Source organism: Morone saxatilis, unplaced genomic scaffold (assembly GCF_004916995.1).
Source record: "Morone saxatilis isolate NCDOM2014 unplaced genomic scaffold, NCSU_SB_2.0 Contig22, whole genome shotgun sequence".
NCBI lineage: Eukaryota > Metazoa > Chordata > Actinopteri > Moronidae > Morone > Morone saxatilis.
Genome location: NW_023339785.1, coordinates 11,065,541 through 11,080,019, shown reverse-complemented (window position 1 = coordinate 11,080,019; position 14,479 = coordinate 11,065,541). Strand labels below are relative to the sequence as shown.

The 14,479-nt window shown below is 40.2% G+C and overlaps 1 protein-coding gene across 1 annotated transcript in view; it reads right to left on the bottom strand.

Annotated features, from left to right (window-relative positions):
* Positions 1 to 13,595, bottom strand: part of drp2 (dystrophin related protein 2) — a 69,676-nt gene extending 56,081 nt beyond the window's left edge. Inside the window, 2 exon segments of the mRNA XM_035669273.1 lie at positions 9,669 to 9,843; positions 13,437 to 13,595. Coding sequence (XP_035525166.1) covers positions 9,669 to 9,715 — 47 coding nt within the window. The 5' untranslated portion in view covers positions 9,716 to 9,843; positions 13,437 to 13,595.
* Positions 13,596 to 14,479: the final 884 nt, after the last annotated feature.

Sequence of the window (14,479 nt, the reverse complement as noted above, 5' to 3'; positions counted from 1 at the left end):
TACCTATAAATATTATATCCCATTTCTGCCAATAGATCCTCCTAAATGTTACACACTGGACCTTTAAAGCTTTCCACTGGCAACCCACTGGAGAGCTTTATTATGAAGCAGCTACAGAACGTGCTGACTTAGTTCATTTTCACACTTGGTTTGTGTGTTTGTATCTGAGCCAGAGTTTGATTGTCCACCCACCCTCCAAACCAAAGTTTGGTGTTTTAGCAGACCTGTTTTGACATATGAATTAAGAGTTGAGGACAATGTTCCGGCAGGTGAAGTCAAATGACCCCTGACTTCAGCAAGAGCACAACTAACTGTGTGGGTAGGATTACAAATGAATGCTCCTCTTTCACCCCGGAAAAAATATTGTGTGGTAAAGTCGACCTTGAATACTATTCTGCACACATACAGCTGTAAGATATTTTATTATTCATGCATTCATTCATTTAATTTTCTTGCTTACAAGAAAGCATTACCTATGGGGTTAAAGTGACAGATGTGAATTCATCTTGAACAAGTTCTTCCTGTAGCTGCAGTGACTGAAAACCAGCTCAGATTGTCTGGTTCAGGTGCAGTCAGGTACAATTTCTTGGACTACACCCAGGTCCCAGGCGTCATATTGTACCTGTATTCAAACTATAACCCATCTGCTACTGGACTTTTGAGGACGATGCTGATAATTGTGAGAACAGAAAATCCAATAATGATGTATCGGGCCAATATATCTGCATTAAGCTAATATCGGCCTAGCTCAATTTCATACTGCCAGTGTGAAAGCACTCTTTGGTACAAAGGTGTGTGACCAGCCAAAAACTAACTGTTAGCACTTGGTCTCGTCTAATTGGTCTGTCTAAAGCAATTCAATTCAATTTTATTTGTATAGCATCAATTCATAACAAAAGTTATCTCAGGACACTTTACAAATAGAGCAAGTCTAGACCGTACTCCATTATTTACAGAGACTCAACAGTTCCCACCATGAGCAAGCACTTGGCGACAGCAGTAAGAAAAACTTCCTTTTAAAGGTAAAAACCTCGGACAGACCCCGGCTCTATGTGGGTGGCCGTCTGCCTCGATCAGTTGGGGTTAGAGGAAGAGAGGCCCAAATAAGACCCCAGTAGATTCTGTGCAGTTACACATTATATCACACCCTCGACTACAGTTTCGATGTCTATATCTGTACAATATGTCACACAGTATATCATGTATGTCACAGACGTGAAAAAATATATATATCTTTTTTTAACTCAGCACCTTCTGTATCCATTTCAAATTAGAATCCATTAATTTGTTTTTATTGTATTGTATTTATTGAAGGAAACTCAATGTAGCATGCATGACGCAGCAATTCAGCAAGGTAGCAGTCACACACAGGTAGAGGTAGGAAGTGTGTCCTGGCATAAAACTGCTGGATGCACTGGTGGTCTCAAATGGGACCAGTAGGTAACTGAAAAATGTTAACTTCAATATGAATAAATCATGTGGAGTGATAGCTGTAAATTGCAAACAGCATGTTCATGTTTGCCAGCCTTCCCTGGGTTTCTCTCTCTTTCTGCTTCCCTTTTTGATTTTCTGCACTGTAGGGGTAGAGTCTGTCGCATGTGATGCATTCAGGGACTTCTCTCGTAGTGGTGGAGTTTTACTGATGCCTTGCCTAAAGCATCTCTTCCAATAGCCATCTTACTGAGATTTGCGGGAAACATATTTGATGAGTAACAAGAGCATACCAGCCACTGGGGCTGTTTCCCACAACTTGAAATACTGTAGATGTTTGAAAATTTACAGCAGCTGATGCCCACGGGTAATACACTCCTGTAACAAATTCTTTACAGCTGCACAATGCATACTTTGCATGCTTGCAGCTCCAAATTACAACACAAAATTATATTTATCTGAAATTAAATAAATGACATGTAAACACCAATACCCAAAATAATGGGATATAATATTAGTAAACTGAACAGAAGGTGCTTGTTTTCACCAATCTCCTTGGTCTGAAAATAACTTAAGACATGGCTAGTTGTGTAACACTGATGAATCCAGCTTTCTTTTGATTGTGACTTTCTGTATTGCAATTTAAAACACACCATTAACTTTAAGTTTCAGAATATTTTGGACATATAAAACAAGTTTACTGGTTAGTGTGGAAAATACAGTTTTCTCCATTGCAGTCTGATTATGATGCTGAAAATTTTTTTTTAATGAAATGTTCTCAATAAGAACAAGCTCATCCTCCTCTGTATCAGTGACTCACTGCTATAATTAACCCACATTCACAGTGTGAATCATGCGATCTTCAACGTAATACTAATACTTACAAAACAATTTTTCAAATATAGAATCTTAACTGCTTCTGTAAAATACACAGATATTTGTTCATTGTGTACAGTGAATGCAGACATATTGTGGATGTGTCTGGTGTGATGTATTGCTGAGAACACTCATTCATCATACTGCCTGCATCATACACTTCACACTGATGTAAAGACGTGAATGAATCTTGTCCTTTGAAATTGTTCTGGCAAATGCAAATGCAGACGCATAGATGTACAGTGACACACAGTCTAAGGGCCAATAATGTAACATAAATGCTAGTGTTTTTAGTCCAACAGATAGTAGAAGCAATATTCAATGTTCAATATGTGTGTGTGTGAGACAATAAAACAGTGATAGTATTGCTCACGTTTAGTTGTCTTGTATGTAGATGTGTTGTGTAGATGTTTTCCATCTGAATCTTCATTCCTTTTTTATTATGTTTATAAGTGTTTGTGTTATTCGGGGATGTGCATTTTTATCACCATTTATGTTCGAGAGAGTGTAGAATTATTGTATCAATTCAGTGTTTCCCCCTCATGCTGTTAATCTATCGGAGAAAGTATTGCAATTAAAGAACAACAAAGTCCACAGAACGAGGCGGTCAAGGTGTATGGTTAAACTTCCACATGCAAGAACGACAAATGTCATCTAACTTTAACTAAGTTGGAAACTCTTTATTGTTTTCATCACATCACACAAATGGTTGGTTGTGATTAACTAAGGATAATGCAACTTTATAAATTCAGTTTCATTGTCTACAGTGACAGTGCCCCCTACATACAGTAGACAGAGACAGAGCGAAGTGGTTGAAGGAGGCAGCTAAAGAAAGATCTTTGCAAAGTTGTTTCAAATCTGCTGCGAGACGAAAGGTGAACCATAGCAATCGAAACAACTACGACAACACCAGAATAGCAGATACATGCTCAAATGGTCGCTAATTAGTTTCTTTTATTTTTTGATAAAATCTTTGAGATCAAACACACAAATTAATGTGAGCTCATTATCCCATGAAGCAGAATGCCATATATGCCTACAGTCATCACAATAATTTCCCTCTTCAGTATCATTTCAAATAAGCAATCGGAGTTCACTCAGGAGTGAGGGCAAATTAAACCTTGGGCTGCAGGTGTCAATCACGTGCATGTTATTGCATTGCTAATCTTTCACTAACTCACAGAAGAAGTTTAATTAAGCAAAGGTGAGCATGAACAAGTACAAGTATAAGATCATCTGGTTCTTGGTGACCCATGTTTGCTAATTCCTGATTTACACGGCAGCAGTACAAGACCAGAGAAGAGCCATTGTTGTTTCTATGTAGGAATGTATGCAGCATCACAATCCTTCTGTGTGGAGGCGCATGTGCAGGCGTACTGGCATGTTTAAAGACACGATTTTTAATCCAAACAACAAGACTGGAACCTGCTTTCAGCCTGAAATTGATTGACCAGTTTGTAATTACTTTACTAGCACGAGGAAACAGCTAAATCTAAGCTTCTGTTTTATGATGTTATTTAGTTATTTGTATACCACCAATTCATAACGAAAGTTATCTCATGGCACTTTTCAAATAGAACAGATCTAATAAAATCAGTCAGTAAAACATGAAAATGAACATTACATATTGATCAGGGCTTGATCAAGACTTTCTTTTTTCTTCCTCGACCTTCATGCAGGTCTTGGTTTTAAGTAAACACAGCTAATGTACAAAGCGTGTTTCCAATCCTGGAGCCCTCATTGTTCTTGCAGCTTCAACAGCACAATGTTTTCACTCCTTTGGGAATTTGATTTGCTCCATTTAAACCATTCAGCTAACTGGGTACAGTGTGTGCACAAAACCTGATTATCTTCTCTTGCTAGTCAAACAGACACTATGGAAGTCCAAATTAGAGGTCGACTGATGGTGGATTTTTCAACGCTGATATGATAACGATAGTTTGGAGCAGGCTGATATCATCAGTAGCCCTCAGATGATTAGATATGGCCAGTGGCCCATAGTTGTGCTAGGCTTGCACTTACGACGAGCCAAATTCTAGTGACCATGCTTACTAGAAAGACAGAGACAGCATGATTGAATGAATGCCATACATAATCAATAACCTTGGGCTATAATAATCATCACAACAATCATAATAATAATCATACTCACAAATATACAAATAAAGCTGTCTTATATAAATTTAGCTTTAACTTTTATTTAAATAATCAGTAATGATAAAATATCCTGTCAGCCCCAATTAATTGGCCAAACTGGTTAATCGGTCGACTTATAGTCCAAAAAGTCCAATATTGTCTCTAATCTGCGCAAGACCACCTCTGATTTGTTGTGCAGCAGATGATGGGTGTGAAGGCACAGTGCTGTCCTTCAAAGTTTCACTCTTGTTTAATTTCAAACTCTATGCACACACACACACGTACACACACACAACATGGTAATTCATCAAATTATTCATGGGGCTCCTGATTCCCCATTGGTTTCTTTTATCATTACAGTGTATCAAAATGTGTTTTCGTCAGCCCTGCCACCAGACGTGGCGTCTGTCCCACAAGTCTCGAAGCTGTGATTCCTTCTTCATCAAATCTTCATTCCCTGGTTTACCAGCCTTTACCCAGTTTGACACATATGACGTCAATGACAGTCTCTTAAGGAAAAGAGAATGGGCTTCGCATGAGGCCTGAATTAATGACTGCATGGCTGAATTAACTGATTAAGACATCATAAATGTGACTTGCTTACAAATGGAAAATCAGGTAAATAAAAGACCTGAAATGCGGGTCACATTTGCAAGATTTGGCCTAGCAGCTCAAACCACATCCTTCAGTATAAGGAGTAACACTGGGAGCAAATATATACATAGAATCCTAGAAAAATGATGCCTTTTTCTGAAAAAAAAAAAAATCACTCAAAATGATTCTCAGGCGGCAGTGAAAGTAAAATCCACTCCTTCAAGCGACTAAATGACTGATGGCTGAATCCCCCAACAGAGTCCCACACACCTGCCATCCCGTGGCTAATCCCTCTAGCAGCACCAGGTCTTCCCCCTTGACCTTGAACAATAGAATTATCATTAACATGTAATTGGAGCTCAATAAGTCCTGCAGGCAATGTACTGTAAATTACCAGAGGGTTAGGTAGGGAAAGTAGAGCACAGAACAACCAAAGGGCATTGCACTGTGCCTGGACTGTCTGTAGGAGGCGCTAGCAGGGGAAGGAGGGTGTGGAGAAGAACATGGGTGAAGGAGGGAGACGTGCAAGAGAGAAATAGCAAGACCAGAGAAGAAGAGCAGAGACTGAATGGGAAAGTGAATGGGAATAAAAGAGACTTGATAATGGTATCAACATATAACTATAGTGGTGAATAGGAACATTGTGGTAATGACAAAAACAGACAGACAAAAACAGACTCAGAGGTCTCCCTTTGCCCTCAGACAGACGTTGAGCGTGGGCGGCCTCCTCTCTGCAGTTATCTGAGCCATGCGGCAAATAAATTCATAACATGCCACCAAGACACCCACACCAACCCCGGTGGGCATTCCCTGCAGTGCAAAACAGTGGGCACCTTACTATGCGGCACAGCCCGAGTCTCAACAATGCCTCATATTGTTCCCAATATGGTTGACACTGTAATCAGCTAAGTTAAATTTATTTGAAGAACTCATACCTATAACTGTGACTGATGACTGCAGGCATATCTGGTCTTCTGTGTTAACACTACACTGTGGGAGATTTGTGATGATTCAGCACCAAGCTGTGGTGGGTTTGACTGCCATAGTATGCAAGTGCAAGAATAGAATGCAGTACAGCTTGTCTCAGTGGAAATACACTTTGATCAAACCATTAAAACTAATATTCACTGAGTGTACAGCCTATTTTGTTGACCTGACTATGAATGCTTATAGTTTTTCTTGCTGAGAGTTAAGTGAGAAGGTCGATATTACTCTCAAATCTGAACAAAAAAGACTGGAGGAAGTTGTCATGTCAATAAAGAAGGAATGCAAGATAATTCCCTGATTGTCCAGTGAGTGAATTACACAAAAAATAACTTTCTAGCACACGGTCTCTAACAAGTAAATGGCACAGTAAATTCACTGAAACCTTCCACACTCTCATAGTATATTTTCTTACACAATAGTTACAGATGGCTGAATGGCCTCAGCAATATGCTTGGGGTAATAAATGTCTCTTTTATATATATTCATAATCATTCAGCGGTGATTATGATATAGGCAGCGCAGTACCGTGTTGTGGTCCACTTGTCTGGTGCTATTATCTCAATCCTGCATAAGACATTAAACCACAACTTGATGTAACGCAAAGCACACAGCGACAAGAACAGCATGTCTACATTTTTTGCCAATGGCATCAAAGCACTGTTTTGTACTCAATAACGCATGCTATGCAGCTGGTGAGTGTGCGTGGACTGGCTCTGCTCTTCTATCCACACAACATGCCAAAAAAGTGATCAAACCCCTAACCTTCTGTTATCAGGGCTGAGTCCAATTAGCTGAGCTACACTGTGTCACACTGATAAATTCTCTGTGCCATCTGTAAACATTTAGAGAATGCCTTTTGTGCGCTATTTACTTCTTATCTTAATTTGTTATATTCTCTGGGTGTTTTCAGAAATGAGAGTGTACAGGTACTTCGTCACATTTATGAACTTATGAACTGTTTATTCTTCAGCAATGCTAGTGTCCGTCAGTCACTTTGGTCCAGACGGAAATATCTCAACAAATATTTGATTAATTGGTTTTGACATTCATGATCCCCAAATGATGAATCCTCCTGACTTTGGTAATCCCCTGTTTTTCCTCCAGAACCACCAGCAGGTCAAAGTTTTCACTTATCCAGTGAAATATCGTATTTACATAAAATTTGGTAAAAAACATTCATGGTTTCCAGATGATAAATCCCCAATTCATGTTCCACTCACAATTAATTGTCATCAGTTTGGACGTCCCCTGACTTTTCATCTAGCACCACCATCAGGTAAAATACCTGCAAAACTAAAAACATTATTCAGCACTAATTACCAAATTTTAGCATGTTAACACACTAAATGAAGATGGTGGGCATAGTAAACATTATACCTGTTTGAAGGTCCAGTGTTTAACATTTAGGAGGATCTATAAATAAAAATCTAGAAAATAAGAATCGTTGCGCTTTCGTAACCTTAGAATGAGTCGTTTTCATCTACAAAGGGAGCAAGTCCACCATGTCAAACCGTTATGTTTCTACAGTAGCTCAAGGACAAACCAAACACTGGCTCTAGATAGGGCCTTTCATGTTTTCCGCGAGTTTCCCGGCCACCATAGTTTCTCCTACACACTGGGAAGGTGAGCATTTTTCAGCTAGTTACAATCTGCAGCCTCAACCCAAAACCTACACACTGGTCCTTTAATATTAGCATTTTAGCTTTGTCAGTAGTCTCACAGAGTCGTTAGCCATTGTTATGTAGACTCTTAGCCTTGTTAAGGTAAGATTCCAGACATGGTACAGTATACAATAATGCAGTGGACTCTCCTTGAGGGGGATTCCAGGGAGTAGAAAAATGATAGATTTCACTATTATTTCACTGACCAGAAGTTACCCCTGTGTGAGAATGTATAAGAATGAGTATTCTGTTCATAGGTTTCACACTCTTCCCTGTTAACCTGTCAATTTATAGTACAGACAGTTATGGAATAACAAAATTTTATCATCTTATCGAATACAAGTCTGCTGGCTGATGTGCATCAATTTGGGGGTCCTGGACACCAAAGAGGTTGAGAGCCACTGCTATAAGGTATAATGTATGATAGTTTAAAGGATAAAAAGAAACAGCCATGACTTTTATTGGAACAAAGCCTCAGCTACCTGTCAATCAGTGCCAGACAGGCCATTATATAGCCAGTTGTCTGCACTTGTCCAGCCGCTGGCATTAAACGCAGTCAGATGTTTCTTCTGGACAGCACTCACCCTCAAGGTTAGACAGCTTCTCAGTCAAGCTCTTTCTCATTCATTCATTCTTATATTGTTCTTTCTCTCTGCCCCTCCCATTTCCCTGCATCGCATCTCTCTTCTGTGATGATTTAATACCAGTTGTCTGTTTTCTCTCTCTCTCTCTCTCTCTCTCTCCATCAACCCCCCCTCTCTCAGCCTGATGGAGTCAGAGTGCAGCTCGGGTATAAACAGCCACTGCAGGCCATCCATAGTGATCTCATTATACAGGACTGCAGGGGAAACTGTCTTAACCAATTTCACAACTATCCCTCCTTAACCTCCCCCTCCCGCTTCCTAGATACATCAGGGTCAAGTAAGCAATTAAGGGGCCAATTGTCTAAACAGGATGCCAGTTGAATTGAAAAAACAGAAATGATGAAGCAAGCCTGGACAGTTTCCAATTAAGCATCAAATAACAATGTGAGCGCCTTCTAATTGTTCTGCACTGGAAAACCTCTCAAGTGTAACTTGTGCAATGGCAGTATTAACCCATGTGCTATCAATAATTAATCTGCTGACTGGAAGGAGTACTGAAATATGCATTATTGTGTGACAGCACATTATAAGACGATATTTTTTTAATTGCCTAAAAGCTGACCATGAATGGCAGCAAATGGAGTAAAATGGAAAGCAAACAAAGAAAGGGACAGTATATATATATATATATACTGTCTTAGGCTCAACACCCCTATGTGACTGGATGGGCATAAACTTAAACATATTAGTACTATGATCCCCGCAGATACAACCACAAAAGTAATTAAAAGTGCTATTCTCACTTATTATTATTAAATTAGAAAAATCACTAATTTCCTGACAATTAAGAGTCTGTATAAAATGATAACTCAGTCAGAAACTATCAGGCTAAGTTCCATTACACATCTCTATACCAACTGTTTATGTGTGCAAACAATGGCTTATTAACAGCAGCTGGGCTATAATGATGAATTTGTTTCCAGATTTGGTCAGCTGCGACACAGGAAGTTTTTTTGTCATTTGGTTTTGTGTTCTTATCTTTCCCTGCACAGAAATACTTGGAGTTGTGGCTTAAGACATGTTCAATAAACCGCTCAGTAGACGCAATTGAATCTCAGTAAACCAGAATGTGAGAGTGATGGCTATCTGCTAGCTAACAAGCTGAAACCGAGCAAATGTTTTCTTGGAAAAACCCTCTATAGCCTGGCAAATTCATGAAAGAAATTCACATTTCTGTTTCTTTTGAGACAGCCAACCCGTAGGTAGAAATGCAATCTGCAGTTTACAGCTATTGTTGCCATAAAACGGACGATCTGTACTGAAGTTTCCAAACGCTCTCTCACATAAGCATCTTGGCTCCATCCCTCCAGACTGTTCCAGTAAACACCACTCCTCTTACCGGATGTTGTGGGACTTGCGCTTGATCTCGTTCCAGCAGAGATTCATGTCTCCTGTTTGGTGCGAGCCACCTCCTCTCAGTCTCCTGCACTCGGTCCCCTCCTCCTGCCCCTCACCGTCCACTGTGGACTGGCACGGCACACAGTGGCATCCCGGCCACGAGGGCCGCCCCGCAGCTGAGGGACAAGAAAGAAAGAAGGAAACACCCAGGTGAGTATTACAGTCAACGGGTTTGGGATGAAGGCTGATTTTTTACATTTTTCTATTTCTTGGCTTGGACCAGTAACTTCCTGGAGTCTCGTGCTGGTTTTCTCTGAACTGTTTTCAAAAGGTTCACTGATTCCTTTGAAGCTGCTATAATCAATATAGCAGTGGGGTCATTTGTAGCAACTGAACCACCGACCTACATTCATGAGTTAGCCAGAAACGTAATTTCAAGTTAATGATAATGTTGGTCCATCACTGCTGGATTTGAAAATAACCAACTTTTGCCAATACGTTGGCAATATCAACCTGAAAGGTGATAATACATCTGTGTGTACAACCAGGTTAGGTTTAAAGTCCACATGAAACAGAAATCTAACGTTAGCTGCATGAGCTAGCTAGCTTACGGCTCCTAACATCAACGATAGTTGACTACCTTTACCAACAAGTCCATCTGGAAACTCTGTAAATCACTTCGGTATCACTGTTGTCAAACTGGCCTCTGTCTGTCTCAGAGGTTGCGTTCAGTTGCACACTAACAGGGGTTCAAATTAAATCTTTCATTTCACATGGACTTTAAGGCTAGACCTGATCCATTAAAGAGGATACACATTAATCCTTAACATGAATAATCTGTCAAGAAAATGTATGACTGTTTATGGCAGGATCTACATGCCGATTTAACAGGACAAAATCAGCTAAACAAACTGATACCTGTATCAATATACCTCGTGAAAGAAAGCACAGTGCAAATACGGATAATGAAAATGAAAAAAGAAAAAAAAAGAAAAATGTGAGGTGCCACACACAAAAAACTCTATCAACAAATAAGAATCAAATTGAATAACTTTGTCCAGTGTGTAGAATAGAAAACTTGAATCATGAGACAGCAGCAGTTTTATCCCATTATTCCATTCCATTAAACTGAAGGAAACACAGACAAAAAGCCTCCTTTTCTCACAGACTTTCAGAGTGAGAGGGCATGTGAGGCTAGACTTGAAGAGGTGCAATCCCCTTGATGAAGAAAAAATATCAAGAAAGCAACCAATGCACACACACGCACAAGCACTATCACACACACACACACACACACACACACCACAGTAAGTGGTATTCAGGACAGAAGAAGCTTTTCCAGGTTCATAGGTCATAATAAATCTTGTGTGTGGTCACTGTGCTGTCAGAGGCTTCTTGTCTTGTCTGTTCATTTCACAAGCTTTCCCTCAGCAGCAGCTGGGCTTCTCAGCTAACACCATCAGCCTTAAAACACACACACACACCCGTCATAACCAGAAGCTTCCCTTGTGTTTGGTGAGAAGGCTCTTATCACATCGTTTTTTTTTAAACTGGTCAATCCGATTCTTCGCTGCTGAAGGTCTCAACCTCTAATCTTTCAGTCAGACATCCATCTACGGCAACACACACATGAATACACTCACTAGACTATACAAACAATCCCTCAGCCATTTCATTCTCTTTGGATACCTTATTTTGTGGATGAATGAGTTTACTCTGCCTGCTTGAGTCATCTCTAGGACTCTGTTAGGCCTGAAGCACATGGGTAGCAGAATGGTCGCAGGCCACGCCATGTAATCACACTGTCGCCGGTTCAATTTTAGCAAGCAGCCTTTGCTACATGTGAGTGGAGATGTGCTTTTACCATGAAAGAACATCTTAACCGTTTGGTAGAGACTCATATTAAAGAACAGTCTGGTCTTTATTGAAAAAAATTATACTTCATTAGCCAAAAGGAGCAATTAAAGGGTTAACCTGTCCTACTCACTGCTTCCTTTTGAGTACTTCTCTCTAGAGCTCAGGTGGTTTGTCTAAATCAAATTGAGTCCAAAGTGAATCAGGAAGAAGGAACTTTTGTTGCAGTGTCAACATTTGTTGAGTGAATGACTCCCCAGTGAAAGAGCGACTCAGTATACTCATCCACGTTCTTTATCTTTTCTCTCCTCCTCTTCTGCACATATTCATTCCTCTCTATTCCTTTCTAGTTTGTTCTACAGACCACCTCACCTCAGATTGGTCAGATGGGTTTTTTTTTCTTTTCTATTTCACATGAATCATCACCATCTCGTTCCCACTCCTGTCTCCTGTTATCTCTTCTCGTCCTTCCCTCCCTTTTCTTCCTCAGACAGCTCCTGTTAGTGTAGGTGAGTGTTGTATGAATCAGCAGTACCCTGCACATCCCTCCCACTCTCTCCTGTCTCTTTCTCTTTTCTGGTAATCAGAGGTCACGTGTGACTCTGAGTACTGTTAGTGCTTCCTCACTTGACCTGAAATACCTCTAAAAATAATACCGTAAATGCTTTTATATTCTGTGAACCCATTTGATTTAGTTTGTGCTGGTGAATAAAACATGGAAGTGAACGCAAACGAGGCAGGGGAGGCTCCACATGACACAATGAAGTTTCAAAGCAGAATGGTAGCATGATTGTTTGTTTGCTTTGGAAAGCTGCCTCTTCAAGATGTGAAATGGAGTTGAACAATGACAACCATCAACCACACCACTGCTAACGCCAAAGGAATACCCTGAGGGTGAAAGATAGCTCTGAGAGAGGTTTGTTTCTCAAGTGAAGAGGGATTCAAGTGACAGACAGCCCTGTCGGCGACCTCAAATCTCTCTTCTTCCTCTTCAGTTTTTTTTCTCAGATAGCTACTAGCAGGGTTTCACATAAAGACACAAACCCACATGTCATTGCACCTGGAGGTTTGTATTTATAAACTTGGTTAAATATTTAAAAAAAAATCTGTTCTCATTTTGGCTGCAAGACACATTAAAATCCATCACAATAGGGAAATGATGTCTCCAAAAATCATGTCATGCAAATGTCTCTATTATCTCCGTCTTGTAGGCACACATCTGCATCATGCAGGCATGTATCAGCCTACAGTGCAAGACGTTAGGTGGGTCTGTCTCCCTTAAACTTCAAAAACATGAGTCAAGCTATAAACATGCATTATTTACGGCCTTGATTGGATGTGGCGTGGCTCAGTCAAGCGTATGTACTGCATGTTTTCCAAAGATGGTGAAAAACCAGCAGAGATTTCACTGACATGCCACAAAGTGACACAGACAATATTCATCTTGCTGCTATGGCTACGGCTCTTACCTCCATGCACTACTCATGACTGTTTCCTACAGAAATCATAGCTTCACACTTTTGAAATTGCCCAATTATGTGAACAGTGCAGACAGAATATCTGCCTCTTGTTCCTTTTTTTTTTTTTTTGACCACTCGAGCCAAGACAACCAGAAAGGACATTTCTCAGACAACATGTGAATTTCAAATCAAAGGAGATGAAGATGATAAAAGATAGCACACAAAGCTTTGCTGGATTTCAGAGCAAAAGAGAAAAGACAGTTCAACTCTGCAGACAGAGCCTCAGAGGATCAAAGCCACTGTGCCGCTACACCATGTCTACACGTTGATATTAATCTGGAGGAATCAAGACTGTAGCAAAGATATCCCTGAGAAGCAATAAGATAGCTAGGATTTACTCTCATTACTGGAGCTCTGCAGATAAATGCAATTCTTTCACGATGTGCAGTGCCTACCTTAATAGTACAGACTTGCTACGCCGTTTCGATTCCAGTCTCAGACTGAAGCTGTCACTAAGGGTAACTGAGTGTTGACATTATTTACCCTGTCTGTTGATTGGTTTGGCAGAGAATGCCGAGATAAGTTTGGCATGCAGAGAGAAACAGGAAAAATAGGGAGAGAGATGGAGGTAGGGAGGGAGGGGGTTTGGAGGGGAAGACAGACACAGAGAGATGGGTGACCTAATAAGCAGAGACTTCTCTCATGGTCAAAAGATTTCTCTGTCCTTGTACATTCCTGCTCACACCTACATGGACCCCCACTCTCCAAGAGCAATGGGAAGAAAAGGCCATCTGCCTGATGTCCTTCAACCCACACACACACTCTGACCAGTGCACAAAAACCTGCATTAATGTGTCTGGGAACATTTTTGAGTTAGAGAAAAATAAAAAATAAATTATTATATTCCTACCGCAGAGGCCTGTGTTCCTACAGCTTGCTCAGTATGCACAATGGATGAAATAATAAGGAGCACAAGGGTCAAAAAGTAAACTGGGTGACCAAAATGCTCTTTTCTTTCTTTCTTCCTAGAATTTATTTTGACCACAAGACTCGTGGGGGATCTCAGGTTGGGAACCACTGATCAAGATAATAGCTATTAGAAAAAGGAAAAAGCATTTTACGAAGGTAGACAGAGGGCTTACCAAAGTTCATGACTTCATTAATTTACTCATCTTCTTCGAGACTCACCCTTGGGGGTGAAAGGGGGGAAAAAAATAAAAGTTTGAAAGGATAATGAGGAAGGAAACTCATTTGGGGTGAGTTAAAGGCCTGGCCAAAGGGGTCATAAAGTTTCTCCCCGAGACATTTCCTTCTCAGAGATTAGACATTCATATTCAAATATACATCAGCTGTGACAGATGGAGTGATTGTACTGAAATGGAACTACTTCTGTACAGTAATTGCAAACACATCCTTCTGTCAGCTGACTAAAGCCAACAGCGATTTGTAATGCTTTAACACCCACAATTACAACACTTAACAGAAGTGATAAAGCTAT